This window comes from Rhodamnia argentea, chromosome 9 (assembly GCF_020921035.1).
Source record: "Rhodamnia argentea isolate NSW1041297 chromosome 9, ASM2092103v1, whole genome shotgun sequence".
In the NCBI taxonomy this organism is placed as follows: domain Eukaryota; kingdom Viridiplantae; phylum Streptophyta; class Magnoliopsida; order Myrtales; family Myrtaceae; genus Rhodamnia; species Rhodamnia argentea.
Genome location: NC_063158.1, coordinates 5,941,123 through 5,967,562, shown reverse-complemented (window position 1 = coordinate 5,967,562; position 26,440 = coordinate 5,941,123). Strand labels below are relative to the sequence as shown.

General features: G+C 40.9%; 5 protein-coding genes across 11 annotated transcripts; 2 read left to right on the top strand and 3 right to left on the bottom strand.

Annotated features, from left to right (window-relative positions):
• Nucleotides 1-765: 765 nt before the first annotated feature.
• LOC115748623 lies at nucleotides 766-8,193 on the top strand. Of its 6 annotated transcripts, XM_030685167.2 has the most exons (8): nucleotides 767-1,826; nucleotides 1,936-2,161; nucleotides 2,269-2,474; nucleotides 2,753-2,820; nucleotides 2,986-4,594; nucleotides 4,699-4,865; nucleotides 6,622-6,808; nucleotides 6,904-8,193. In XM_030685167.2, exons 3-8 carry the CDS (start codon nucleotides 2,321-2,323, stop codon nucleotides 7,482-7,484), a joined length of 2,766 nt encoding a protein of 921 aa, XP_030541027.1. In that variant the 5' UTR covers nucleotides 767-1,826; nucleotides 1,936-2,161; nucleotides 2,269-2,320; the 3' UTR covers nucleotides 7,485-8,193. The 6 variants fall into 6 exon arrangements, with proteins under 6 accessions (XP_048141601.1, XP_048141599.1, XP_030541027.1 ...); XM_048285644.1 differs by lacking the exon at nucleotides 1,936-2,161 and having other exon boundaries at nucleotides 766-1,826; nucleotides 2,266-2,474; nucleotides 4,735-4,865; XM_048285642.1 differs by lacking the exon at nucleotides 1,936-2,161 and having other exon boundaries at nucleotides 766-1,826; nucleotides 2,266-2,474; nucleotides 4,720-4,865.
• A 226-nt stretch (nucleotides 8,194-8,419) lies between these two features.
• On the bottom strand, nucleotides 8,420-11,120 carry LOC115748626 (rop guanine nucleotide exchange factor 3-like). 2 transcript variants are annotated; one of them, XM_048285650.1, is made up of 7 exons: nucleotides 10,512-11,120; nucleotides 10,261-10,386; nucleotides 10,005-10,159; nucleotides 9,827-9,901; nucleotides 9,442-9,735; nucleotides 8,994-9,338; nucleotides 8,420-8,812 (listed from the first exon to the last, which is right to left on the bottom strand). In XM_048285650.1, exons 1-7 carry the CDS (start codon nucleotides 10,897-10,899, stop codon nucleotides 8,690-8,692), a joined length of 1,506 nt encoding a protein of 501 aa, XP_048141607.1. In that variant the 5' UTR covers nucleotides 10,900-11,120; the 3' UTR covers nucleotides 8,420-8,689. The 2 variants fall into 2 exon arrangements, with proteins under 2 accessions (XP_048141607.1, XP_030541035.1); XM_030685175.2 differs by having other exon boundaries at nucleotides 8,422-8,812; nucleotides 10,261-10,377; nucleotides 10,512-11,118.
• Nucleotides 11,121-14,250: 3,130 nt separating this feature from the next.
• LOC115748588 (16 kDa phloem protein 1) lies at nucleotides 14,251-15,529 on the bottom strand. The gene is made up of 5 exons (XM_048285474.1): nucleotides 15,482-15,529; nucleotides 14,941-15,013; nucleotides 14,792-14,857; nucleotides 14,561-14,699; nucleotides 14,251-14,407 (listed from the first exon to the last, which is right to left on the bottom strand). Exons 1-5 carry the CDS (start codon nucleotides 15,527-15,529, stop codon nucleotides 14,251-14,253), a joined length of 483 nt encoding a protein of 160 aa, XP_048141431.1.
• Nucleotides 15,530-16,598: 1,069 nt separating this feature from the next.
• LOC115748628 (gibberellin 20-oxidase-like protein) lies at nucleotides 16,599-18,119 on the top strand. The gene is made up of 2 exons (XM_030685178.2): nucleotides 16,599-17,314; nucleotides 17,412-18,119. Exons 1-2 carry the CDS (start codon nucleotides 16,938-16,940, stop codon nucleotides 18,013-18,015), a joined length of 981 nt encoding a protein of 326 aa, XP_030541038.1. The 5' UTR covers nucleotides 16,599-16,937; the 3' UTR covers nucleotides 18,016-18,119.
• Nucleotides 18,120-19,567: 1,448 nt separating this feature from the next.
• LOC115748624 (transcription factor EGL1-like) lies at nucleotides 19,568-24,368 on the bottom strand. The gene is made up of 8 exons (XM_030685173.2): nucleotides 23,759-24,368; nucleotides 22,526-22,780; nucleotides 22,347-22,443; nucleotides 22,179-22,193; nucleotides 21,496-21,552; nucleotides 20,501-21,391; nucleotides 19,913-20,335; nucleotides 19,568-19,817 (listed from the first exon to the last, which is right to left on the bottom strand). The coding sequence occupies exons 1-8, from the start codon at nucleotides 23,881-23,883 to the stop codon at nucleotides 19,746-19,748; spliced, it is 1,935 nt and encodes a 644-aa protein (XP_030541033.1). The 5' UTR covers nucleotides 23,884-24,368; the 3' UTR covers nucleotides 19,568-19,745.
• Nucleotides 24,369-26,440: the final 2,072 nt, after the last annotated feature.

Below are 26,440 nucleotides of genomic sequence, written 5' to 3'. Positions count from 1 at the left end.
GCTTTGCCCAACCATGGTGAGGCTCAATTTCGCCTAGTGACATTGAAGTCGCACCTTGTCCAACCATGGCGAGGTCGGCCTCACTTGTGGCTAGCGAGGTCACGCCAAGCTCAACAGTGGGCAATAGGAAGAAGGAAGGGAAAAAAAATAAAAAAAAAAGGAAAAATAAAAAATGAAAATTTTTGTAAAAATATTAAAATGTTAGTTAGAATTGGCGATGTTAGTGCCGAACGGCCAATGGACTGAATTGACTCAAATATAAAATGTTTAGGACTGAATTGGCAAAAAAAAAAAAAATTAGGACCGAACCGGCGTAGTTGTAACAGGATTATAACTTTTTTGATAATTCACCTCAAGATAAAATGGAGTTGTATTTACCTTTTAAAATGTCTGTTTTGCAATAATTAAGTTATGTGCCTGGATCAATCACCCTATTTCAGGCATTGGCTTGATTGGAGTTTTCGGGTAGAAATCTAACACTACAGAATGCTTTGCATTTGCTTTACGACATTAGAGAGGCATCTTATTTCACATGTCGTTGTTCGGTTTCTCCAGTTTGGCAATTTGTAGAGGAGAAGACAAACGAGGACATTTCGTTCTCCTCGATGTCAAGCATGGCTTTTTATGCTGTGTCTGAAACTGGAAAAGGTGCAATACAAGCCACTCTCATGCATTTTTCTTCGTCATACTCTTTCCAATGACGAGAGAGAGAGAGTTTAGAGAGAGAGAGAGATATAATGGGGGAACGCGGAGGTTGAGAAAATGGAGACACCCCATTTCCATACGTATCTCTCTCTCTCTCTCTCTCTTCAAAATGGGGCCCCATGTCCACTCCCACAACTGTCACTTATTTTTCTCCTCCTATCCCCCAACAACTGCATTGTCAAAGCTCTCGCCTTTCACTTTCTCAACCCTTCTCTCTCTCTCTCTCTCTCTCTCTCTCTCTCTCTCTCCTTCACTCTTCCCCCTCTTCCACTTTTTTCAGTCTTTAATGGCTGCCCGTATGCAATTCCTCCGCAAAAAGTAAAGGGTCGGTGCTAGATGAGCATTTGGGCCCTTCTTTATGGCTGTCAAAGATGCCACCATAGATTATATGAGAAAGAAGGCAAAGCCTTTGATGCTTTTGTGGTGTTTGTCAGAATTCGCCTGAAGAATCTGATTTGTGTTTTTTCTTGGGAAGTCTAGAGTTTTTCTTTTTTTTTTCCCTTTTTTGTTTCGTGATTGGTGAGAAAGAGCAGATCCCCTTGGTGTATCATGGTTTTGGTATTGAAGAGTGAGGCTGTCAAAAGTTCTCGGTTTTGACGTCGAGTCCTTTGGCATTTGGAAGAGGCTTCGAAGCATTGGTTTTGTTCTTTATGAGCTGGAATTTGCAGGGTGACTTTGGATTGCATATACTTTGATTTTCATGAGGGACATTGGATTGCTCCAGTGGAAGATTGAGTTCGATAACCAAGCGTTGGGATCATCAAATGTGAATTTCGTTACTTGGTTTATTGAAGTTGAGTTTGATTATTGCCCATTCATATTTCGAGAGTCAATCTTAGCATGTTTGCCTCACTCTGTGATTTCTGTCAAGGGATGGTGTGCCGCCATCATAACTCAAAAGTTTGTGAAGGAATGCGTGTGACCAGACATTAAGGCTTTATTTTGGGATGAAAAGGAAAGAAGAAGGCTTCCATACCCTGCCCTGCTTAGAATACCATGTTGGGCTTTACTTCTGCAGAACGGAAACCTGTGGAGCTAAAATAGGAAGTCACAGAGATTCTGAGGGAGCTATATTTTAGCTTCCTCGGGACAAAATCGAACTCTACAATTTCAACTTTGAGGTATTTTCTGATACATGCCATGTGTTTCTACATCTTTAAAGTTATCAGATCGAGCACAGTCCTTGATTAACGGATGATGATTTTCTGATATATGTTTCAAATCCTGCAGATTGAATTTTTGGTTCAATTGGGATACATGTGTGCTTGTGTGTGTGTGAGCACTGAGCAGTTCTCTGCAAAACCTCATAATAAGTTGTTCTCCTGGGGCATGGAAAAAGATGACGAATTTCCTGTTAATTGATTTGGCAGTGAACTAATTTTTGGAACTTTGAAGGATGTGATAGCGGAACTATAGTGTTTTAAGTGTCGAGGTTGCTTTAATTAAGACAAAAAACATGAGATTATTATGCGATTTCAGAGTCTTCTTGTCTGATTCAGCCAGCATATTTGATTATTCTTTACTAGGCCTCTTTGACATTGTTTACTAAACCTTTTGCAGCAGGTGTCAAAATTTTGAATCAACTTGCGGAAATTGGATTGGATATACCTTCAATATGACAAAGAGGTCAAAAAGGCGTGCGGTGAGGCATGAAAGGGATCAGTTAGGCTGCATGTGGAGTTTCATTAGTGTTTTGGATTTTCGCCATAGTAGTAGATCCACTCGGAGGCTATTATCAGATAGAAGGCGAGGAAGCAGCCATGCTGGTGGTAAGACCCCGTAATTGATTAGCGAGATTTACATGCACGCAAGTCTTTTTCAGATTGAAAGAATTACTGCTCATGACACATGGTGGTTTTCCTGCTACCTATCACCACACTTTTTGTATGTGAAGTAGTGCACTTGTATTTTACTTTGTATGTCTTTGTTCTTATGATTTTGTGTGGGCATTTATTTTCTAGATAAACATGATTTTTTGGTCATTGAAATTTGTGGATTGGTAAAGTTGGTGGTCATTTTATTGTTCGAGTTCTCTTCTATCCTGCAGATGTGCAACATTCAGTGAATAAGTTTGAAGTGTTGACCAATCTGGATGAGAAACTTGAAGTCACCCCGGTAAGATTCGATAGCATAGACAGTATGGTTCTTAAGTTTTCCCATGGGATGATCGTAAGGCATAAAAAGTTGGGTTGTTAAGTTTCCCCATTCGGTGATTGCAAGGCATTGATTGAGAAGGATATCCATTTTTTTAGCTGCGACTAACTGAAAAAGATTTTTCAGGATGGTAAAGAGAGCTCAACAGTTGCAGCTGATGGGGGAAGACCCAGTGTGAAGATACTCATGGAAGAAGAAATGGTAGGCGAGCATGATGCAGATAGTCAAGTGAAAGATTCCAAACTAGTGTCCAAACAATCTGATTTGGGAGATGAAGATTGCAGAAAGAAAAACCGAAGAAGTAAGAAGTCTTCAAGGGGAAGCTACGACATGGATGCTGATCTTTTGAATGCCACTGAAAGCTTGGCATCCAGACGGGCTGATCTCGATGTGAACCAGGACCGCACAAATGGCCATAATGAAAGTACTATAGCGGAGAACATTTGTGGTGAGATCTGTCAGGAAACTATAAATAATGGAAAGCACCACAATGATGCCGAAGTACAGATTCAGGTAAACTCGAAAGATGCTGATCTCAAAGAAAAATTGTGCGAAGCAATCAAGGAGTTGTTAAGTCAACAACTCAAAAGTGGGAAGCATCTCACAGAGCATGGAAGGACTCCCTTCTCTAAAGAAGTGGCTAATGCGCTTCAGATTCCGAACTTAAATGAGGAATCATTTTCGAAACTCCTGGAAGATCCAGAATCAATCTTGGTTAAATACATGCAAAGCTTGCAGGATGCTCATTTGAGGAGAGACACTTTGTCAGAGTCATTTGCAGATTCTAATTTATCAAAAGAGAAGCATGACAAATCCAATGAATCACCAGAGGTGGTTAATCATAAGTCTTACAAGTTCTTTAGAAGAAATGTCAAGTCTCATGAAACAAAGACACTCAGGGAGATTGAGAATCCTCAAACTTCTAATAGAATTGTTATTTTGAAGCCTGGGCCAGCAGAATTGAAAAACTCTACAGCTCTGGACAGCACCGACACACTTCTAGGGCATGCGGCGAATGTTGCCCATAAAGGGCAGGCTGAGAAAGCAAGTAGGCTCTTTTTTATTTCGGAGATTAGGAAAAGATGGAAAAATGTGATGGGAAAGGAGCACCATGGCAGATCTCCTGGTGGTATTATGAAAAGACTTCCTGATGTCATGGGAGAAAATAATGGGATGAATTCTCCGGGCAAAGAGCACTTTTACATAGAGAAAATTGCTAGACCTGTTGTGAAAAAAAGAGGAGAAAAGAATGTAAAGCCTAGAGACTCTGAAGCAAACAAAGAATATGAAAATGTTAATGAGTCCAAGACAAGAGTGTCTAACATCTACATTGAGGCCAAGAAGCACCTTTCGGAAATGCTGAGCAATGCAGATGAAGTGACAGACTTTTCAAGTGGGCAGTTGCCAAAATCTCTCGGGAGAATTCTCTCCCTTCCTGAATACAACTCCCCTCTTGCTAGTCCAGGAAAGATATCGGAAAACAGCTTGGTAACTGCACAGTTAAGATTTGCTGCCCATCTCAGGTCTCCGAGGGTTGATGAAAATAAGGAGAGAATAGAAGAAGCAAATGATAGCCATCAAGGTCCTTCAGCTCCAAGTACAGAAAGTGAGTTGTGCATTCTGGAAAGTTGTGATAATAAAATCCAAACATCCGACAAAAATCGAACTCTATCAGATGAACCTCTTTCCAATAATGAGGTGGAAGAGACCTGTAGTCCGCACCTGAGTCCCAAAGGTAATCGACCCCCCCCTTCGCACCCAACAATTGATTGTTGCAGCAAGTGGAAGTCAATTGTTTTTGTCCAAATCAAATCATATCTCACGTGCATTATTTTGCAGGTAACACTGAAATTCTTATAGCAGTTGATGAAACAGTCAATGAAGAGCATGTCTCCAAGGATACTTCCACCGGCAGTGCTAGTCCAGCCAGCCTCCAATGTGGTACAGAGGATCATTTGGCTGAAGATATTGATGATGATTGTACTGAGCCTGATCATAAGAAAGAGGTAAAAGAATTTCAACAATGCATACTCCGTGATTTAGAGAGCAAGTCATACCCTCTAGATGCCAAATGATGAATTGATGAAGTGAAAAGAAATATCATGATGTAAAACTGAATTTCATGAGGAAAGTTCATCCATTATGTAATATTGTAGTTTGAGTTCTATTGGTAAATAAGGGCTACTTATTTAATTTTACTTTTATATTGGTATAGTCTTTTAACAGAAAGAAAAGTTTTAGGTGATTTATAATTACTAAATAAAGGAAAAGAAGAAATAACTCCTCAAAAGATGCATAAATAAGTTGTATCTCTAAGTCAAACATATCTTGTCAGTTAGAAATAAGATACTATAAATCCCATACATAGAATGGATCATTACTACTGGAACAAAGTTGATAGCTTTTTGTTTTGGATAACAAATCAATGCACTGCCGTCTTTTGTCAAGTTAAATCTTCCAAACATTGTAGTATTAATAACTAAGAGTCAGTTTGACTAGAATGCCCTCACACAACAGGAAACTGCAATGTGTTTTCAGAGTGGATTTCTCCTCTTCGACAATTTCAATCCCTCATCCTCTCTCCAAGAGTCCTTGTCGTTGAACCCTCTATGAATAATGCTTCTGCCTTCGTGTGCATGTAACTCTTCTCCATCTCCGAGGAAAACCAGTCTCAGGGTGATTTCGTTTCCCATGTGCATTGCCTCTCTAAGAGTCATGAGCTTCACTGACCATCCTATGACGTCAGGGGGGAGCTCCACTAAAAAGAAGAGGTTTATCCCTCAGATAAGGCCACTCTAGAACCTAAGATCAAAGTTGGCAAAGAAAAGAAAAAAGAGAGAGAATCAAAGATCAATAGTTTTTTGATCAATATTCTACGTTCTTGAATATTTGTGTCATCGATACTTCGTTGTTGGTGTTTTGTGCTCTGCCCTTATAGATCATTTTCAATAACACCAATCAAGCTCTGTGACTTACTGGAGGCTTCAAACTTCAGCCCCAGTCTGTCGAGGTTGAAGGCAGAAACAGAAGTTGCAATGGACATTTGTGTATACATTTTTTCTCGGGAAAAGAGAACTGTGCTTATAGACACCCCTCGCCTGTTGAAGCACATATATTTCTTTCATTTACAAAGTAATGACTTTAAAATCGAAAGATCGTGTGACTCATTATAATTATTTCAATTGCTGTCTCCTTTTCAGTGGCTAATGTACATAAAGTCAATTGGAGTAATTGGTGAGGATCTGGGGCTATTATTGTTAGGCCGTCCTCGGCCGATGCGTTTGTGTGGTTGGAATAGCGAATTAATTAAGTGTGACCTTAAAGGGGGAGATGTCATTCAACATATGAGTGGTATAGAGAATTCTTTTCAAAGTGAATCTCTTTGAACTGGAAAGGAATAGAGAAGAAAAGCAAACGTAATGTGAGAGAAAAGGTTGCTGATTGGTTCGGTTAATGAATGGAAACAACAGGAAACAACAAATTTATGGTCAAACTTACCTATCTTGGGAGGTTAGTATGGAATTCTCATTAATTAGCTTTCTCTGCAGCAGTTTCTGTTGTGGAAATAGCACTGGCCTATATATATAGCCATCTGATGTCAAATGGAATAATGAGAGCAGAGTATAGATCTTGTGGTAACTGATAAGTGCATTTGCAACAGCAGAAAGATTTTGCTTGTATTCATCATCTTTCCTATCTGTTGCTATCTGCTTCATTTCATTGTGTGAATACCAGTATAAAATCGCATTTCTCCATGAACAGGAGCCTCACTGCAATGATGAGCTACATGCATCTCCATTTGCTTCCCCATCAAGCTCTTCAACAACGCAGAAGCGTGTGGATTTAGAAATTGCTGTCGACAAACCTGAGAGACAAAGCCCTGTATCTGTTCTTGAGCCACTGTTCATGGAGGATGACATAAGTCCTGCAAGAACCGCATCTCGATCTGGTAGGCCTGGGCATCTTGTGAAAATAAAATATATGTATGTAATGGAATGCTCATGATCATGGGCTTACTTTTGTTGTTCAATAATTTTTCTGTAGAACCATCAATACAACCACTGAAGATCGAGTTCGAGGATGAAATGCCCCATACTCCCAAGCATGGTATTCTTATAAAAACATCTGTGGAGGGCAAGGAAACATTGTTGGGGTACGTAGAAGCTGTTCTGCATGCCTCTGGCCTGCGCGGGCAGGAATTTTATTTGAGATCAGAACTTTCAGACCAGCTTATTGAGTCATCAGTGTTTGATGAAGTGGATTTCTTCTATGACCAACTTCATTTTGACCAAAAACTTGTGTTTGATTGCATAAATGAGGTCCTTCTCGAGGTCTATGAGCATTACTTTGGTTGTTCTCCTTGGGTTTCATTTGTGAAGCCAAGCACTAAGCCAGTCCTTGACATAAGAAGTACAATCCACGAGGTGTGGGAAGGAGTTCACTGGCACCTCCTCCCACTCTCTCCACCTAGTAACTTGGAACAGATTGTTAGAAAAGACTTGGTGAAATCTGGGAAGTGGATGGACCTACGTTTTGATTCTGAAAGCATTGGGTTTGAGATGGGTGACACTATTTTTGATGAACTAATTGACGAGACAATCGACTGCTGCATGGAGGACAGTTGAGGAATTGTATATTGTTTCGGGTTGGATGGGATTTTGAAAATGACCACAGCATCAGCTTCATTGACCTATGTCTTTTTACAGCATGACAAGTGATTGACCCGGTGAGTTCCAAGAAAAGTCTTATCAAGTCATTATTAGCTTTGCTTGACGGAGGGGTTTGGATCAGTCTTCTTAAGCACAAATGACACGACTCTCTCTAGCTTTTTCCTAGTTCCGTGTTTTAACTTGAGCTAGTTCAACCAACGCAAGAAGCGTCTGAGGCCGGTCGTCCATGGTGTCTGTTTATGTACAGACGATGACTGGTTTTTGCAAGGAACATGTTCTCCATGTTGTTCCAATGCTGATGATGGTTCTCAACTCTTAATGCTGGTCCATCTAGTCACTGCGGCCATATGCATTTTTCTTGCCATACTGTAAAGGTTAGGGTTCTTATAGCCTCTTTTTTTTTGCTTTTTTGTGTGTGTGTCATTTTCATTTTCCCTTTCCAGACTTTTCCCGACATCGTTTCAGGTTTGATCTTTCGGTTCACCTTTTCCTTTGTTCTTCGTGTCCCTGGCGTTGCTATTGCAATTGCCGAGTTTGGAGTGGTGATGATGGTCGTGACTTTTCTTTCTTAGATGTGTTTGTATAGAAGGGAAACTAGGACTACACAAGAAGAATGCTGTAAGTACTGTACAAGTTGTGATTAACGTGCTTCAGATTGCCGAAATTGTCATCCTTCATTCTCGTTTTGTCCGTTGTTACGCGATGCAACCATACACCAACATATCATAAGTGTGCGGTTTCAAGAAAGCCCGCTGTGGGAGCACATGCGCGACTAATCTTGGAATTGAGCGGGTTTTATTGTACAGATTGCATACATTTAATCACTTTGCTACTCCATTTCTCCTCAAGGCCATGACATTTAACTCATATTCTTCCCTTTCTATTTTGGCGAAGCAATTGTCTATTACCTCATAGACAGACAGTGGATGATAGAAAAACAGACTACAGGAGTAGGAAGTAACTTAATGCAAGGTAGCTATATTCGCTACGAAATTGTACGCCGTCATGATGAACCATCTGATATTTCAGCCGAAAAGAGCGAACTGCTTATCGAATTGAGCTATACACTACCAAGAAAGTTTGTTTACAGATTTATGCTCAGGTTCATGCTTGAAACTTAAGAATCCATGAGCTATCATGCTGACCAGGCCTTCTGTTTCCTACTGATCTTGGTTCCTCATGGATGTATCTACGAAGAGCACATCTTCGATCCAAGCGACGATGTTGAATGCTAGACCTTCCAGGACTCTTGAGTAGCTCTCTAGTATTGCTTGTCCCACATCCTGCAAGATGTGTTTCTAGTTCAGCACACCCATCAACTACTATCACAGAAAAGCAAGGACATGGATCCCAAAGATATGAGGTTCTTTCTATCAGATTATCGTTATGATGTGCTTTTGAGTGAGACTTCAGCGAATTTAAACGATTAGCTTCGAAAAAATGTCAGCAGGAAGTTTCGCTCACCCTGTTGTATTGGATCTTGCATATGTCCAAGCTTGTCTGAGAGAGCTCGGGATACCTCTGCTTCAGGGAAAGCAGTAAGCTCTCTGCTCTCTCTGCTAACATGTAGTTTTTGTCGCTTCGGCCGGTCTCCAGCATGAAATCCTTAACCATGGTCCATGATGGTTTCGAATTACCAATACACGCCTTCCTTCTCCATGTATACATCGAAGCTTCCACTCTGTCTGCAAGATCGAGCGCTTCGTGCTCTGACGATATGTTAAGGCAGTCCAGCAGATGATCTGGAGAGAATTTGTCTGCTGCGTGCATATATCTGTATATTGTGTCTCCGACACTCGCTCTTCCACTCTAAAAAAGAAAGGGAGAATAGACAATTTGGCGTAACTTAATTAGTACTCAGAGAAGCGTAACACTAGACAATGGAAAAGTAAAAATAAGGGTCGAACCCAACCTTTGGAAGAGATGTCATGTAAGAATCTGGGATATCCATCTCGTCTAGGATACTGCTGTTGATTGCCATAGCCGCTTTGTGAATTTGAGTTGCACAGTCGCGTTTCTGCTGCAGATGCTTCCTCGCCTTCTCCGATAGGCCCCCAGGACTTACGCACGGAACAGGCAACCACCATTTCTCTTCTTTGCGCTGCGCGATAACTCTCCTGAACGATCCCCTACAAGTGGAGCTCGGTGTCACGCTCCCGTGCTCGGCGTACCAGAATTCTGTCTTCTGGAAGCTGTCCAAAATTTCCTGACCAAACCAAAATCCAACTTCTCATAATGCGAAGAAGAGGAATCAGACATGCCGATTACATCTATGTACGGAACATGCGGGTGCTCACCAGGAGCATTGCGTCGAGCTTCCTCAATGCGGGGAGGTTGATGAATATGTCCGATCTCGGCCTGCTTGTCATCACCTGGAGGGCCACAGAACGTCATGTTAAAAGCAGACAACACAAAAAACGGCATGCCACCATTTAAAAAGGTGTTCTAGAGGATGGCACAAGCTCAAGAATTCACCTCGACCATCGTGTCATCCGGTAAAGTCTGTAAGGTGGGGGCAAATTCGACGATGTAGTTGCAGACTGACAAAAGGCAGTTCATTTCTCTCTTCCACATCGCCTTCTTCTCGGGGTTCAGAGGCTCCAACCTTAAATTTTGCCCAAATACTGTAGCTGCATATTGTAACATGGAGAGATATAAGTCAAACCATATCAACATTCATAATTCACTGATATGTTGGATTTTACACAAGGTCAAAATCACCAGAGATTACCATAAAGATTGGTTATGGCATTAGAGATTGTCACAGCAGTGCAGACTCCTTTCCCACTCCCAGACATGTCCTCTCCTAACAAAAGCTTTGCGAATCTCTCCTTCATCGTCTCAAGCGCTACAGCAGCTACAAAAATTAATACGCTCTCGGACTAATCGATATTCTTTCTTTTTTTCTGGTCGAGTTCCAAAAGAAATCCAATGGAAGTTGAAGTGGCAAAAAAAAAAAAAAAAGGCCTCAAAATTGCTTACCTGAATCCATTGATTCAAGATTGTACAGCTTCTCATCTAGAAACTGCTTTTGCTGCTTCAAACCGAGTCCGTCGAATGTGATTTGGTTATGGCGTCCGGACTTGACACTCGGCCAGCACAAAGGGGAAGGCTCGCTAGAGGAGCAGTTATCGTCTGTCTGCTCCGAACTTGTCGAGGCCTCAGAGTTAGTGCGGCAAAACATGAAAGAGTCCGCGCTCGTCGGGGTCTCAGTCTCGGTGGTGGACTGGTCTTTGCTATCGGCCGAAGGAGGTGAAGCTCGGTAACCCGGTTCAGAATTTTCATCCGAAACCGACAACTTTTCCATCGCTGAGATAGTCGAGCTGGTGGAGTCCTCCTCAACTCTGCACATCATCATGAAAAGCCTCATTTACTGGGAGTTTGGTGGGGGTCTTGAATCAAACCCAGAACTTCAGGATCACAATGGAAGCACATTAACTTGTCTTATATAAACAGAGAAATTCATGCAGTTCCTGAAGGCAAGAAAGATCAAGAAACATCGAAAAAGAAAAGAAAAGAAACATCATTGCTTTTCTTTTGAGCTACAAAAAAGCGAAAGGGGTCTTTCACGGGTCGTTTTTGTTAGCAGGAATCTGAATTATTCACTGGAAAAATTTGCAGTAGCAAAGAGCATTGCTGATAAAGCAATGTTTGAACAAATATTATAGAGCTGGAAAAAACATGAAATTTGAAAAACTAAAGCAAAGGGCTAACCCAACAACAACAAAGAACAAAAGCAATGGTCTAACATGTTCTTTACGTTACCTTTTGTTGCTTCCGCATTCGAATTTGAACCTGCTGGGTGTCACAACTCGCAACTGGCTACTTCAGAACCGTTTTTGAAACAGTTCCCTCCTAAGCATTCTCCCTCTCTCTCTCTCTTTCTCTTTTGAAATGCAATCACATGGTTTACAAATGCATGATCCAATCCGTCTCTTTATATGATCGAAAAACAGATACCCGTCATCAGATATTGCACTTCTCGGAGAAGATTCGTGGAAAGCAACTGCGAAAACTCAGAAAGTAGCGATCTTTTTTATGTGTTGAACGAGGATAGGAGAAGGTGGGAGACGGGTCTTGGCTTAAATAGGAGCAGCACATTATACGATGGTGTAAAGAACAGTTCGAGAGACTTATTTACAGAGAAATTCTAGGATTCAAGCATCTCTCAGACGTGCAACGAGTTGACCCATCAATAACCGCTGCATAAATTACAAGCACTGCTGCGGTTGGCGTAGAATAATCTCGAATCATTCGTGGCTAACCAACATACCGTACCTGATAATCGTGGGCAAAAAAGCTATTGTCTATTTCCAATAATTACAAGACGGCAAAACTGGTTCTGTGTTCAGACCCCTCTGATTTGTTGTCCCCACCTTTTCTTTTTTTTAAGGTTTTTCTACCATCTTATTTTCCGGGTTTTTGCATGGGGAGGTGACCCATGAGTGTATGTTTCAGCACAGGAAAGTGTCTCAAATTTGCTTTTTTGGCATGATTTGATGGGATAGGTGTCGGGACTTCAGAAACTTCTAACATTCCATAAAAAATGTCAAGCAGATTAAGTCTTGTCTTAGTTGCTGACATTGCATTTTAGTGCTATGGGCACCGGATTTTAAGGGTTTTTTTGTCATTAGCAGCTTGTCTTGGTGCTCCTAATATCTTATTCCTATCAATTCACATTAATTTTAAAACCTAAATTACAAAATCCATACGACATGATTAAATTAATCGCGCATTCCATAAAAGGGTGAGAATTCTATTACTTTTTCCGGAAAAGTTGTATTTCATTACTCGAGCATCAACGAAGAGGGAAAAATGAAGATGTCGTGTTCATCGAAAACAGATAGACCGATCGATATAGCAAATATAGCCAATCCTTATGTAATTCATGCTAAGACTCCTGCTAGGGAAAATGGCATATCAGATGAAGTGTATCCAACATCTAGGACTTGAAATCAAATTAGAGGACGAAGACTATTCCGACTCTTAGAATATTGACCAATGTGGAAGAACATATGATTTAAGAGAAATTGAGACTCTCAACTTTCGTTTGGGTGGAAAATAAGAGGGGGAAAATGATAGCTTAAACTTCTAAGGGCTACAAGAAAGTAGGAGATTTGAGTTGCATAATGGGACTTAAGTATGAGTTAAGTAGTCAGCTTGGTCGGGGGTTAGCTTATAATGCATGTGATTCTTGACATTATTGACCAATTAGGCATAGAACGAAGGGGAAAAAAAAAGAGATGAGTGACTGTTGTTTCGAGACAGGCATCAAAGACGTGCTGCCCATTTCTCAGCTTTTAAGACTCCTGTTCATGCCTCCGTTGCAATAGACGTGCCACAGTTCAAAAGAAAAAACATATTCAGTTAAAGTCAAAAGCTTATTAAACGTTTTGTCCCCCCACCACATGCTTGAACCTGACTACGAGGTTGCCGGCATTTTAAATGTTTCTTTGCAGGCCATGCACGATTTTCACCGGAATGTTTAGGAAGAGCATTGGGTCTGACTGCAGTTCTCTGGCCCATAGAATGATTAGGACTTAGGAGCCTAGGACGAAGAGAGAAACAAAAGAAATGGGAAAAATTGCTAGGTGGGTGATCGGTTCTCACTTCGGTCCGGTCCCATCTTGAAATATGGAATTGGACCGGGAGGACTAGTTACCGGGCAGTCCAATCATTGGACCGGTCGTATTTTTTTTTTTTTAAGATTTGTCATTGAATTTTTTTCTCTTTAACGACATATTCATCGGATCACCTCTCATTAATTGCATAACATTGTCACTAAACCCAAAAATCATACTAAACATCCTAAGCATTTAGGTTTAGGTTTAGTTTACACTTAGATTTTTTTTTAAAAAAATTATCATTCGGTCTAGTCTAGTTGGTACGGTTCCCCTCTAGAATAGGGAACCGAACCGGAGCTCTCGAGAACCGAACCAATTGGCCGGTTCCATCCGGCCCAAGCGGTTCCTGATTCGGTCACTCCATTATGTTCAGCCCTAAGTCTTATTGCCCGTAAAAATTTCCTAATGAGATCAAACAGTTACATTAACGGCGTACCTATCTTGGGATTTTTCATTTTTATGTGCAGATCCAATGCTTAATGTTTGAGGGCTTGGCCCATCTTGTATTTGCACGGACATTCATTCCCTCAGTCTAGGATGGGTATTGTGTCAAAATGGCACTATGGCTACTAGGATTTTCTTAGCAGATTCTATTGCAGACTGATAAATTTCATAGGAAGTACGATTTTATTGTCAGCTTCACTCGACGAAGATTTTGTGGTGACCAAGTATGGATTCGAAACCGTGCTTTTGTTTTTCTCTGAAATCGTCCTCTCAAAGGGTAAGTATATCAGCACAATGCAGATAACTCTGTGAAGCAGAGGAATAATTTGACGAAAAACATAGTAGGAATCTGTCGTTCCAATGGAACCCGATTAAAGATTCGTTTATGTGGCTGCGAGCGATCATTTTCGATCCTAACTATTTTTTATTTTGTAACTTCTGTGGCTGCACTTGGAAAAGAACTTCCACCAGGAAATCTTCCAGAGACTCATGATGGACCTGGAAATTGAAGTCTTTGGCTCTCTCTCCTGGTCCTGGAGGAAGCATTCTCTCGTCTCTCTATGCAATTCTTTCTGTATAAGTAAGACATGATTTGTATTAGACAAATTATGTACAACGACTAAAGTATAGTTAAAGACATATCTGAGTTGAAATCATTTCAGATTCGTGCATACATTCGCGATGAATTTGAGACCAAGTGTTATTTGCCCTCTGTAGGTGTTGTCTTCAAGAACTACATTGTATGGAGCTGGTTCAACTTCTAATGATCCTCTGTCAAGTCCCTCACTAAAAATTCCACCGAGGTAAATTCTGAGTTGCAAAAGGGGAAAAAAAAACTAGATAAAGTTGAAGAGATTTAAGCTTAATAATCATAACTGACATCAATTACAGTTACAATGCATTGGTCTGTGCACACCGGGAAAGACTAAAACAAAATAAGATTACGCAATTTAGATCATATACATGGTTTCTCCAGCAAATGTGCCCTGGCTGAAGAATCCTGACTTCTTGATTCTGATCTTCAAATGGGTGGAATTTCTAAAATCAGATGGTTGAAGTTCAAATGCGAATTTTTCATTCCACCAAGCCTTATCATCTTTACCTTCACAGGCGGAACAAGAAAGAAGAATTCGGTGAACAAGGTAGCATTAGGATTCCATTTAGCAAGGGGAAAAAAGTCAGCTGGAATTAAACCTGATGAAATTTTGGTTCTATGCACGTGAGCACCACATTCCGCAATTAGGTAATATGTCGGCTTCCCTGCAATCACATTTGCAAAAACAGACATAAACTTTGTGATGCAAATTGTATTGGAACAGAGAGAGAGAGAGAGAGAGATATACAAATGAGATGTGGGTGCTGAATGCCTTCAGCATTTACAAGAAGCACTTCAAGAATTCCTTCTGTCATGAGTATCTGAAAGAAGTGAGCATCCAAGTATTCTGAAAGAGATTATTTTAAGTTAGTAACAGCTCCAATCACGAACCCTTTTCTCCGTAAATGAAGATTGAATGTAAGTTACATAAGCACTGCATTATTACATATTAATCTCTCTCTTTTGCTAACCGGCATCAGTTTAAGTTTCCTGATGAAGATAATAAATGACTATTTTCTCAGGGGTTGAATCATACATTTTTCAGAGCTTCAAATGAGAAGAAACATGTATCACACGCCTTTCACCATTCATCAACAGCACTTGAATTTTGCTAGTTTAGTCCCCAAATATCACAGCATGTGCTAATGAATGAAAGGGGAACACTTTGCTGAATGGCCAAAAGGAAGATAACTGTTGCAGAACTTCCATTGAAAGTCAGAGTAACTAAGCAGAAGCTCATTCTTTTTCCTTTTTTTTTTCTATAATTATATATTTTTTTCCAATGTGACCATGTCACGGCAGTACTCTGTGGAAGAAAGCTCTTGGGCATTGGCCATGTTTGCTGAAGCATAGCCTGAAGGCCCAACAGTACTATGGAATGAGGCCCTCAGTCCAAAGCCTATTACTATTGATAGAATGAAAGTCCAATCTGCATCACAACGGCCGCACTAAGATCATTGTGTTCAATAGAGAGGAAGGAAATGTTTTTTATACACTAATTGTGAGATTTTGGAGGTGAAATCTCCCTCATCTTTTTGTAATGCACTTTATGTGGATCACCACAAAAGCTAATAATAGAACCTCATTTTTTTGTCAATTCAAGTAAATAGATTATTTCCATCATAATTCCTAGAAATTGATAATATTCTCTCAACGTGCTTCGAAGTCGTGGTACATTAAATTTAACTCTAAACTCCTATTAGAGAAGTCAGTCTGATTATAGGGCAACTGGGAGTTAGCCCCACAATCCCCAGAATGAAAATTCTCCTGTCTATCAACTAGTCAAAGTTTCCAGCTAATCATGAACTTAAAAGTCTAATGGGAGTAGCTGGTTCTTCCATATGTTCAAGAGCTTAATAATTGAAGTTCTTGGAAATAATCAGCGCCAGATGAGAATCTAACAGGTTGTAAGTTCAAATTAATGCAGAACTCAAGTAGTTTCTTAGTATGCATGTTGATGAAGCTCCACCAGTCCGCAGGTAATAAGAACTGATCTTTTCAAGTATGGGATCATTGTAAAGAGAGAATTATGAGACTCTGAACCTTTAGTTGCTACTACTTTTAAATATAAAAACGTGCGGCTCACTGAAATTGTGTCGTGATCAAACGCGTGTCTCTACTCGGAAATTCATCCAGAAAATAAAAATAGAAAAATTCTATTTCTGGCTAGAAATAGAGCCTGGGAAGAGAATGGTTGCCCTTCGCGCCTTGAGAGACATTCAATGCATGCTTGGCAAACAAGCATTTTTGGCTTTTGGGAGAAACTTTCTCCAGAAGAATCCAAGGCTGACGGAATCACTCGACCGAGATTAACAAAGTCCCACGAGGACTTAAAATACCTTCTAACCAGCCTGTCCATTGATCCATATAACTGCAAATTTTTTTCTTTTGCATGTGTGACTTGCTTCACATGAACATCCAATGTCATGTGTCAAACTAAGAAGGTGGCATTTCTTTATCCGACCCCTTTTGGCCCAATTGAGAGCTCTTTTTTTAAATTGTTCATATCTCAGTTCAGTTGCCGTTCCCCATGTATATATATTTACATGACAAAATACAACGACAGGCGCAAAATTATAGGCTTTGTCCTCCACCAAAATCTAAGTTGTTGATGTTTGTCAGGCAGTGTTTTCATGCTGCTTCTCTGAACTCCGTCTTGTTGCTTCAGTTGCTCCTGTCAGATTGGTGAACACTTTCTTACTTATGTTTGTTCGGGTCTAATGCAAAGGTAAACACCAAACCTTGATGTGTTATGCCCTGGAAAAGATGTCTGATTCACAGACTTCCTTGGAGCTTCCAGTCCTAGACATTTCTCAGCCGATTCAGCCATCCTCTCTGTCTCCGATAGCCGATGCCTGTAAAGAATGGGGTTTTTTCCTCATCGCCAACCACGGGATCGCTAAAGTTCTCTACGACAAGCTCTATACTCTCTGCAAGCAATTCTTCAGCCTCCCTCCCGACGAGAAACTCAAGCTAGGTCCATTCTCTTCCGCCAAGACTTACACTCCTCATTTCATAGCCTCTCCTTTCTTCGAAAGCCTCCGTGTGTCCGGACCAGATTTTCTCGCCTCAGCGCAGAGCTCTGCAGATATTATCCTTGATCAACAAAAGCAAGAATTCTGGTAACGCCGAGATTCTCTTGTCACAGCTTGTTTCTTTGTCTAAACACTTGTTTGTTTTCCCCCATATATTCTGATGTTCTTTTTTCCTTCTCTGCAGCGAGGTATTGGAAGAATATGGAAGGAAGATGTCGGACTTGTCGAACAAAATCATAGAAGTCATGTTGATGATCTTGGGAGAAGGTCTCAACAAGAAATATTACGAATCCGATTTCAAGAATTGTCACGGGTACTTGAGAATAAACAACTACTGTCCTCCTGAGAGTCTAGAAAATGAGGTTGAAGGACTTGGGATGCACGCTGATATGAGCTGCATAACCATCGTGTATCAAGATGACATAGGGGGACTTCAAGTGAGGTCGAAAGACGGAAAATGGCTGGACATAAGCCCTCGAGAGGGTATTCTCGTGGTGAACATAGGAGATATGCTGCAAGCTTGGAGTAACGACAAGTTAGTTTCATCGGAGCACAGAGTAGTCCTGAAGCAGCCAGCGCAGCGCTTTTCTCTAGCTTTCTTTTGGTCCTTCGAGGATGAGAAAGTGATCTCAGCACCTGATGATGTGGTAGAAGGACATGTGAGGATGTACAAGCCTTTTGTGAGCTCGGATTATGTCAAGTTCAGGGAAAGCACGGAGCGCGGGAAGTTCGAGAAGGTTGGCTTCACGGTTAAAGGATTCGCTGGGAGGATTGAAGGAGGAGGCTGAAAAGAATCCTAGTTCTAGTCCAAGCTTACGCTGATAAACGAATCACCTTGTACCCTCTATGGCCTTTTCTCCCTAGTCCAATGAAGCTGTTAAATGTGAAGTCATATCAGAGTACCTCTGGTAAAAGCTTTTCAATAAATTGAGTTACGATTTCCCCTCGATTTAATTTTTTTGTGAGATTTGTTGTCATTTCCGGTTCGTTAAAATCTCTCGATGTGTACATTTCTAAGTAACCATTTGAAGGAGCCAGGAATCCTTCTAGAATTGAAGTCCATAAGTAATAATGCTGCATTTCTGCTTTTCCCTTTCTCGTGATCATACAATATTCGAACATGATCGTATTTAGCGTAAGCATTAATATATGTCTGATTCATAGGTGGATCCAGCAACACGCAGGCACATGTGGTTTTCTTAGCTCAGGGTTTTACCGAATTTTGCGCATAAAGAAATGGAGGTCCTACTGTATTGAAAGGTACACTTAGCTTTTGTCTGAGTCCATGTTCATGCTCCTCTCTTCTCTGATCAAAGTTTCATGTCGCCAGGACTTCCTTTAACAATTAATGCATGAAGTTGGCACTCACGCAACTTGTGCGTTCTGTCGCTGCATTTTGCAATTGAATAATCTCTCCCGTTTGCCGTGCTGTTGCATAGTCATTTGATCTGCAGAGACAGAGGCAATGGAAATAGGAGAACTGCAAATGGTCATCTCCCTTCACGTGCAAGAATACAAGAGTCGGCTTTCTGTAAAATAATGGTTCATCCATGTGAGATATGCGTTAAGTCAAAACACACATTCTGGAAGATCCTTAATTTCTGCAAGAACATTTTGTCTGCAGGGGTGAGTTCTGACATCGTTGCTCTTGTTCTTATGACCCAGTTAGAAATTTTGCTCCTTTGGGGGAAAGTGCCCAAGTTTGTGCAAAACTATGAACAATTAACATATATTGTGTGCGTATGTGCGCGCGGGTGAGATAGATGGATGCAATAATTTATTAAGAGCTTTTGAGCTAACTAATAGAAACACCCCTAAATGGACTCGCAGATTGCAGCATATATGCTACGATCGCGATTCGCAAATGAACGATTCCAACTTCGAAACCACCCATTCTATCTTTAAAGTCACACCTCTCCTTTCTCAAATATTTTGATTTACTTGGTTTCTTTGTTGATTTTTTTAAGGATGGAAATCTCCTGTTGTTTGTGGCCTAGCAAAACAAGTAGAAGAAAAGCACAGATTGCTTGGGTCACATAAGATTGCCTTCACTTTAAAGTGGCAAAATGAAGATTAGATTGTGGCACTTCTAGTATTAAAAGGATAGCACTACACAGATATGCGGCTCCTCCATTGGACTGCATCTGGGAATCATTCTACAAGATGAAATTCTACATCACCCTTTTGTGCAGATTGATTCTCCAAAGAGCGAACCGATAGGTTTCTCGATTTTCACAGCCGAAACTACAAGGAACGAGGTAGATGAACAGCGGCTTCGATTTCTGTAGGTCATGTCTCATTGGCAATGAAATTTGAATCAGGAGCCACTTGCAGAATTACTTCAATACAACAGCAGGGTTCTTTATTACTAGTACGAGGAAATTCTTATAAATCCTAAAAGCTGAACATCTAGCAAGAACTGGTTTTGAAAGTAGCTGAACCATGCACTTACAGAAACATAAAGAGATCGCCTACCCACTTGAATAACCGAGCACACAATCAGTGATAACTACACTTCTCAATACTTCCAAGTAATCTTCCTAAGGACTTGTCTGATCATCCCAGCTGGAGATAATGCTGCACCTCGAAACTGAGATTAAATTCAAGAACGGGTCATTGTTAGGATGAAATGTCGAGAACAAACTCACAATCGATGTGCTATGTTATCGAACCTGGGGTACTGACCTTAGACTTGAGGGTTAATGTGAGAACACCATCAAGTGTAGATGACTGAATTGAATGAGTATCCAAGTGCAGGTTGTTTACTGCCTCCAGTATATCAAGCAACAAGTACTCCCGATAGGGACATTTCATCTCAATCAATACTTCCTGCTCCTTTACATTGACTTTGACATCCGACTGAAGCCCATCTCCTTGAGCATTTCTATCAAGTTCGGCATCGGTTTCATCAATGTCAGAGGCCTTCCTCTTGTTTATCCAACGTTTTTTGCAGTTATCCGATGTCTGCTCTATCATGTCCGGAAGCTTTTTCCTGGTAACTTTCCCCTCAAAGTCTGTTGAGTCCATGCCAGATTCTAGTTCTTCCACTCTTGCTTCAAGCTCTCTTAGGTACAGAATTGTGTCATCTAGGATGGATGCTTTATCTATCTGCATAAAAGCATAATCAAGCTATGAAAAATCCTAAAGCCACGTCCTGGAGTCAGGAAAGACATAATGCTGATACTTTCAAATGAAAATGCCATCGATATGATTATCATTCATGGCAAATATATGCTCATAGGGAAAAACTGAAAAAAAAAAAGAGAAATTTACCTCCTCGATGGAAGGAATCATGGACCTGAGAACCAGAAACTTCTCATGTTCTTTTTTCTTGGTAGACAATATGTGGCCAGCACAAAAATCAACATCTCCCAGCAATGATTTCGCGCCATTCTCTTGCTCAGATTTAAGAGCTTGACCACGGTGCATCAGTGGAACTTTGAACAAAATCTTCTTCAGAGTTTCCTGGTGTGCTCGCGGTTTGTGAGCCTCAACCATCCTCCACCTCACAAAGCTGGATTTGCATCCACAGCTGCAGATACAACGTGTCTCAGGCAATTGATCAGAGTTCCTTAGAACAGCAGAAATTGTTCTTCTGTAATTCGTGATGTCGTCAGCTCCAAGATCCAGGGAGCTTAATTTTGAGTGGTTGCATTCTTGAAGTTCTTCCAAGTGGGCTTTCTTGGCATTTTCTCGCTCTGGAGATGATTTGTGCTTGTCTTGGTTCACAATAGCTTCGGATATACAATCACTGGAATTTATTGAACCTTGAACACCATAACTGAAGTCATCATCAACAAAATGCCAACTTTGAACTTGTGATGCCCCTCCGTTCATACCGTCAACCATAAACGAATCTTCTGTTTGGTAATTGTGTTCACACCCATTCGAACACTCATCAAGCGAGTCCATGTCCAGTTCTTTCGGGATACTTTCACGCAATTCCCTTATGTTCTCCGGGTCAAATTTGATTTCTTGAGCGGGTGAATATAGGTTCTCCAAAACCAATTCATCCACTATGTCACAGTCGACCTTGGCACACATAGGCTCTTCATCAGCTTCTCCGTTGCGTTGTATAGAGGCAGATTTCTCAGAACAAATTGGCTTTGAGAAATCTAGTAAAGAAACTTTGATATGTTGGAGGAGACTGGGGTCCTCCGGGACCTAAATGCAAGACATCCATAGAACGAGAATAAAATAGAATTTATGTCAATGCTGCAGATATAGGTCTAGAATATAAAGTAATCCACTCCAGCAGCACAACTTACCAGCTCAGTCACACCAAGCTCAATCACGCCTCCGAGATAGGGAAAACATACCACGGTCTGGAAATCAGAGCAACAGAACTATATCATGATGTCAGAAGCAATGGAATCATTTACGCTGTTAATGTCTACAGAGATTGTGAAATTAACTAGATAGACCAGACAATTCAAGCCTGTGATGTCCTTGCTGCCGGAGGTCTTGCACTTGACCATATTACAAATTTTTTGTTAAGGAAATATGGGGACCTTTCTTTCTTTTTGTGTCACTTTAACTCTAGGCGGAATTAAATTTTCGCTGTTTCGTAGAACCATGAGAGAGTGTTACATAGTAAAATGTGATATGGAGGTTGACGTTTTGTTTCCTAAGCTAAATGGTACGACAAGGGCAAATACTTGACCAAGTGAATCTCTCTCTTTTTCCCAGCGATTTTGAACTTACTCATACCGGCAAAAGACCCACTTCTTTTTGTTGCCGAAGGCAAAAGGAACAAAATGAAGTGCAAGCATTCGACAAGAACATCGAACTATTTAGTTTGTTTAAGTAAATGGAAGTAATTCAAGTGCAAGCATTTAACAGTCTAGAATCTTTTACACACAATGCACATGCACACAAGGTGCACACACCATCGACCAAGCCTGTGAAAGCAAGGCGCACCATGGTGCGTGAGAGAGAAAGAGAGGTGTACCTGAATAGATGCACTCTATGCATTGATTGAACCCAGTCCAGAGAAAATTCACACAGAAAACACAAAATTAGTTCTTGCTAGGCAAACCGTGCAACTTAACTAGAGCATCAGCTAAAATAAAGGCAATTGCAAAACAAGTTAAAGGCTTTTCAGCCCCTAAATCCCAACCTTTGCAAGTAATGAGCGAGAAAACACTTTGCTATCTGCATATTGGGCATTGCATAACCAGATCGTTTCGCCATCCGCTAGCGCTCTCCCAGGAAGACTAGACACATTAAAACTATCATTGTCAATATGGCACCAATGGAGTAAAAATCTCTAAAAAAAATACACAAGAGAAAAACTACCCTTCGCCAGGATTGAAGACAAAGGACATGCAGACCAAGTAATACCACTCTTCATCAGTGAGATCCTCTGGAGATAATGCAGCGGAGGGCCTCTTGTTTTGTGCATCAGTTTCCCCTTCAAGTAGGGACTCATAAAGATCTCTCAATTGCTCGCTCCTCTGTAAGCCGATCTTATCAGGTTTAAGCTCCACGGCTTGGACCGTCTTCCTGGTCTTGATGTCCCCATTGTAGTAGCCATCGCCCCATCGCAGTACGCTTCATTAAAGACAAGAAAACAACTGAGAGGAATGAACTATTACCTAAGTTCAATAGTAATTCTACTGTAATGTACAAGTAATGAAGGCGGCAAAACATGTAAGAAACTCTTAGGAGTCCTGGATAAGCAATGGGTCATCTGAGAATGACAAAGCAAAATAAATATTATTGCCAGATGAGAAATTTTCTGTGACAGCAACTTTGAAAAATATACATGTAGGTTTCTTCTTGTGCACCACAGGACATATCTCTAATTTGGAAAGAGAAAACAGAACATGGATTTGACGCAACCTTTTTCCTCTCATATTAACAGAAAGGAGATATTCGAGGAAACTGTTTTCAAATGTAGCTACTCAAGAAGAGGGCATTTTCTTTCTAAGTTCTAAATGCTACTTTTGATTACTTTCGTGCACACAAATTTCAACTGCAGCTCTATTTTTCTTCGAAGACAAGGATTCCTCTTGAAGGGCAACTTTGGTTTCAATGAGAGCTAAATTCAAGTGCATCTGGGGAATGAAGACACTGTTCAGTGTTTACTCTGCTGTCTGCTCCATATGAACAAACCAGATTCAACTCTCCCCGTTACTAAACAAACCAAGCAGAATCAAGAATCCTAACACTCAATGACCCTAAAGCCAAATGCTAACCAGTATTAATAAACTGAGAAACCGAGCTCTTGAGCAAGTATAAAGCTGCTTTTGTAGTGTGCAGAAAAAGCCATATCAAACCAGAAAAACAATCAATCATCCCTGAAAATGGCAGCTTAAGATATATTCACCAGACATTTAAAGAGCCGTACTGCGTATGGATGAATCAACTGCATTAAGAAACCTGACTTTGACCAGGACATTTTCCTAATCGAAGGAAAAGTTAACTCCCTTTAAGAAGAACCACCAAATTAGAAGCAACTCTGAAAGAGGAAAACTTGGGAGATCTAGTAAGCAACACAAATTGACTATTGAGAAAGATATCACATACCCTTGTTTGGTAGCAGATAGCGACCAGAAAATTGCGTAGCTCCATTGGATACTCCTCACAGCCACAGCAAGCTGCTTTCTCAGGTTTGCTGGTACACCTTCATTGCCTTCCTCGCCAGTAGCCATTTGAAAAGCTTCTCTTTTTTCTCTTTATGTTCTGCTCTAAAGATTAAATTGCACAGTCACAAGATTTAAGAACCCATTTGTGATAAAAAGAAGAAGTGGGTTCTCCTCTCTGGGTAGAAAGCTTGAATCTTTTACAGCCCTTTTAACTCTCTCTCTCTCTCTCTCTCTCAGCGCTCAGCAGATGTCCAGACAGGACCCGGAAAAGGTAACCACTGTTTTCTGTAACTCGTAATTCTCTTGAGCAAGATTCGGTTGGACTCTATTAAATTGGATTCCATGGACAAGAGAAAAGGAGAGAAACTATAAACAATGGATGCTGAAGGGACCCCAACTGAACTGAGGATCTGACAAGAATATAAAGGACAGAGCTGTTCCTTTCCATAATTTCATGAGAGTTAACCTCTGATGATCTCTTCTTTTCTTCTTCTGGAGTGAGTTATTACAGTCAAACTAGTGATCAACAAAACTTCTACAGTAGTCAAGTTTACTGTTTGTGCTCCCCGCTTTTCATTATCCTAATTCTCGTGCGTTGGCATAGAAAGAGACGGTAATCATTTTCAGTGGTGGGGATCACATTTTCAGGCAACCAAAAAATTTGAAAGAAAAAAAAAATCAAATTCAGGAGACAAAATCTACGCGACGCATACATACATATAACGTAGAGATGACGTGCAAGTACACGTAGCGTATGTTATGCCTTTTTTTTTTTTTGGGCTGCGTGCATCTTCGTAAAAGCACCAATCTTTGCAAGTCGATCCTGTGGAGGAAGCCAAGACAAGAAGGTGGGTTTTGAATCAAGAGAGAGAGAGAGAGAGAGAGAGAGAGAGAGAGAGAGAATTTATGTCATGGCAAAAGGATTAAAAAAAAAACAGAACAAAAGAAAAATAAAAGAGGAGGGCCCATTTTTGAAAGGTTACCAGCATTGACAAACACTATTGTAATAACTTTTCTTGTTTGGGTCTTCTTAAAAGCTGATGTTTTTCCATCACACCAGAAGGCATGTGGTCTTCCGCCCATCACCCAGTCACATTCACAGAACCCTAAAGGCAAGAAGGACTAAAGAAGTGAAAAAAAGCTGAAGCTCCCGTCCCCCATTTGAAAACTTGTTCCGGGTGGACTGAACATTCCCAATCTGAGTTCAAAGGTTAATGTTTTGGGCGTTCGATAATCACCGAACTAACGGGGGATTATCATCCGGCGTGCAAAAGGTGTCGGGTGCTTAGAAATCCTCGAAGAACCCATTTCCTAGCATAAAGAAGCGGGCGACGGGGACGACCACGGACCGAACAAGAACCTACCCGTTGTCTGACGTGATCTTTTTCACCGAATAAACATTCTTAGAATATGAGATTTCACGCAGAAATCTTGCAACCTCGCATCTTGGATTAGGTTTTATCAAGTTCTTGAGTCTTCCCTCTCCTTCTGGGGTTCTCTCTCCTCCATCCATGCTTCGAGCTGGAGGCTAGACGACACGAACGCGAACGCGAACGTGATGAGTTGTTCATGGTACACCCAGCTTTTGTGTCAGCACAAAACTTGGGGCTTTGTCTTGTCTTCACCTTGTTTGGACGCGGGCGATTTTCATCTGTCCGATGCATCATTGACACTGGTTTTCAGCCTGCTGCTAAATTGTCCCCTCCTCCATCAATTCAGTCACATGTCACGTGACCGAAAGTTTGCGCACATAATCAATAGTGCTTTGGTCGAACTCTCGATGCGATCGCTCCAATTATTAGCGGTCCCTAGCACAACCACATCAATTATGTTCGTCGTGGAGAACCGTATGAAGAAGTCACGAGTGGTCTCGTCTCGTTTCGCGTGCAATACTAAGAATTAAACAAAGGCCTCAAATCCGGCATTTGACGGTGATCATAGCATATCACGCTTGGAAAACTGATCGCATGAACTCGAATTTCATCTACATGTTTTTACTTTAGTATTTCATGTGTATTGTATCAAAACAGGTGTATTCATTCCGATTAATGAATTCGATTGCGTAAAGCTTAGTATTACGACAATTCCTACCGGTTGAATCGGATCTATCTACCGACATCGATGGGGGATCAAGGTTAAAGAAAAGTCTTGCTAATAAAGGTATGAATTAGTGTGGTGGAGAATAATCATATCGTATGTTGTAGTTTTCCTTATTTTTACTAGCAATTTCTCGCGTTTGGAGAGCTGCATGACTCCATCGGGTCGTTCTCGCGACGTGTGTGCTCGCTCGATGCCGTGTTTCCCGGACGTTCCGAATATATATGAAAACCCCTGGTGAATCATTCCACGACTTCAAACTTTTTTTTTTTTTTTTTGGAAGCCGTTAAAGAACGGCGCGGCGTACTGTGCGGATCAATGTCCGTCCAAGAAGGAAACGGTGAGAGCCATCACCATCTTACACTATCGACGCTCTCTCGGAAATTAAAAATATCGACATGATGAAGCATCATGGTGATCTTGACCAACATGACGCGATTGAAATTAGTTCACGCTCTTTGTGCTCGGCGGCATTTCTGATCGACTGGACGGAGAGGCTCTTGCTGATAAGATATTTGCGCACTCG